The 2,933-nt window shown below is 35.5% G+C and overlaps 1 protein-coding gene across 1 annotated transcript; it reads right to left on the minus strand.

Annotated features, from left to right (window-relative positions):
• Window positions 1-673: 673 nt before the first annotated feature.
• Window positions 674-2,603, minus strand: LOC107172274 (uncharacterized). Its single transcript, XM_015522565.2, has 2 exons — window positions 2,526-2,603; window positions 674-2,452 (listed from the first exon to the last, which is right to left on the minus strand). Exons 1-2 carry the CDS (start codon window positions 2,535-2,537, stop codon window positions 908-910), a joined length of 1,557 nt encoding a protein of 518 aa, XP_015378051.2. The 5' UTR covers window positions 2,538-2,603; the 3' UTR covers window positions 674-907.
• Window positions 2,604-2,933: the final 330 nt, after the last annotated feature.

A 2,933-nucleotide genomic window follows, 5' to 3' on the forward strand; every position in this document is an offset into this window, starting at 1 on the left:
TATACTAAGTCCTGTGCATACTATACATAATAATAATATAAAACTATCATCTTATTCATAATTTGTTTTTATTATTCATATTAATAATAATAATCAATTTTTAAGTATGTAGAATTTATAATCAATAAAACTGTAACATCATAATTTATTTGTAACTTAAATTTGTAGTTAGTAGCTTAATTTAGTAGCTAAATTTGTAGCTTAAATTATATTTAGTTAGACCACTAACTTTTCACTTAAACGTGCATTTAAATTTTTTAACATACATAATAATTTTCTTGTGACCTACCAAATTAATCATTATATAATATTTTATATAACGCATTAATTCGTTTCATTGTTTTATACCATATAATATTATTTAAATATTATATTTATATCTAACCATTTACGACGTTATATATTTATATGTATTGTTTCTGTGCAAACAAACCCATTATTGTTGTATAATAATAGTACTACTACTGTACGAATTAGTCGAAATTATAATCTGTTAAAATTATAAGGTTCTCTAAAGTAATCAATTAAAATAGTATACAAATAGTATATGAAAAGTCAAACTTTTGGTACATTTAAAACAGGTAAATTATTTATCAACACATTTAAGCATTTCAACATTTATTTTTAAAACCAAATAAACAATGAACAATTTAATAAATAGTTTTTTTTTTTTTTTTTTTAATGGAAAATTCAAGCAAACACAATAAGCACATTGCAAAGTGAAAACCTGCCAGCTTATGTGCGCGGAAATGTTACCGAAAATAAATACCAACTCAATATGATAAAAAAAAAAACATGGTGAAATACAAATACTATAGTAATAATAATAAATAATATGACATACTCTCGTGTAATCACGTTAACGATTACGCTGAATATACTGAACTATCGCGCGTGTGCGTGACTTCTAAGCGATGACTCTGAGGTTGCTGTTGGCAACTTTGCGTTGTTGTTGCAATGTTGGTGTTGGTTCTGTTTTGTAGACCACCGTTTCTCTCAACGGGGTTGGTGTGGTTGATATGACGAATCCTGACGACGATTGGTTTGTAGCTGACTGTTGGAAGCGTGGCTGTTCGGTGACGATGACCTGTCCGGTGGGCACGGTGTAGTACTGTTGTGGAATGGTGGCGTACAGGGATTTCGGTTGGGCGGCGGCGGCGGCGGCGGCGTTTGAGTAATTTACTGGACCGACGGCAGGGGTGGTGGTTGATTTTTGGATGTATTGATACCTGGGTGCTGGACCGCCGAATCGTTGTCCGTATTCTTGTCTACCTTGATCTGGAACGGCATACTGTTGTCTGTATACCTGTTGAGATGGGGAGCTGAATCGCTGTTTGTGTGCAAGTGGTATTTGATTTGAGGCCACGATATGCTGTTTGAGCTCTTTTTGTGCTTGAATAAGTGCAGCAAATTGTTGTTTGAACTCCAATTGAGCTTGTGCAAGGTCGGCGAACTGTTGTTTGTACTCTTTTTGAGCTTGTACAAGTGCAGAAAACTGTTGGTTATATTCTTTTTGGGCCTGCACAAGCAAGGTGGATTGTTGTATCAATTCTTGTTGAGCTTTGACTGGTATAGCGAACTGTTGATTAAGTTCTTTTTGAGCCTCGTTTAGAGCGGTGAACTGTTGTTTGTACTCTTTTTGAGCTTGTGCAAGGGCAAAATATTGTTGGTTATACTCTTTTTGAACCTGTGCAAGTACAGCGGATTGTTCTTTTAATTCTTGTTGAGCCTTAACTGGCGCTGCGAACTGTTTATTAAGTTCTTGTTGAGCTTGACTAAGAGCGGCGAACTGTTGTTTGTACTCCCGTTGAGCCTGTTCAAGAGCGGCAATCTGTTGTTTGTATTCTTCTTGAGCTTGAGCGACGTAGGCCAAATGTTGATGCTTGTACTCTTGATGATGATTATACTCTTGTTGAGCCTGAGCAGCATTAGCGGCAGAAACATCTTGTTGAGTATAAGTAGGGGCAGTGAACTGTTGTTTATAATCTGGTTGAACCGGTGCTGGGGTGGCGGCTGGGATGATTGTAGGTAAGGCGGATGAGTACGATTCCTTTGTGATTAATATTTGAGGTTCGACCGACTGTTGAGTGGCTGGCTTGTAGTACTGTTGACTATCTTGGTTGTCACGGTAAGAGTTTGGCGCATTGATCGAGTACTGCACTCCACTGTTCTCGAAAGCTGACGGGTATGATTGAGCTAAATTTTGTTGTTGTACACCATCTTGGTAAGACTGTGCTTGTTGTTGAGCTTCCAAGTTTGAAGACAATAATTTCTCAGATTGATTTTCGATGTCCTCAAATTTGTTTTGTGCCTGTTGTACAGCTGCTGACGACCCCTGGAAGTATCCCTGTGATATGGTGGACGGCAAGTATTGTGACGGTAAACCAGTGTTTAGTTGTTGACACCAGCTCATGCCCACGAAAGCGATCGCTACAAGCCCGACTGTGAACATCTATCGGTGGAAAGAAATATTAGTATTTTTGAACATAAATATTACGGCAAAAATGAATTTTTTCAACACTTACCTTGTATACCATATTTTGATATTTTTATAAGTTTTCCGTATATATGACTATATATTATAGTATGTATGTTCTTTGAAGCACGATCGAAGACGACTGATACATTTTACGCATACGAATAAGGTTTATATATGTTCATACTTCATGGTAATATCATAGTGAATTCTATCGGGAGGGACCTAATTGATAATTAACAGTTTTTGTTAATTATATAGCTACGTGATTACTGATAATAATATATTGAGGCATAATTCATACTGTACATTTTAGTAATATTTGGATATCGTAGCATAAAATTCTGCGGTCAAGTTTATTTTTATTTAAAAAATGTTTGTGTTATAACCTCTTTTACTGATAGCAGTCGCAGGATTAACCTATTAACATAAACAAAATAATTTAATAAGATTTATG

Source organism: Diuraphis noxia, unplaced genomic scaffold (assembly GCF_037042655.1).
Source record: "Diuraphis noxia isolate RWA-SAM2 unplaced genomic scaffold, SU_Dnox_SAM2 contig0002, whole genome shotgun sequence".
NCBI classification, from domain to species: Eukaryota; Metazoa; Arthropoda; class Insecta; order Hemiptera; family Aphididae; genus Diuraphis; species Diuraphis noxia.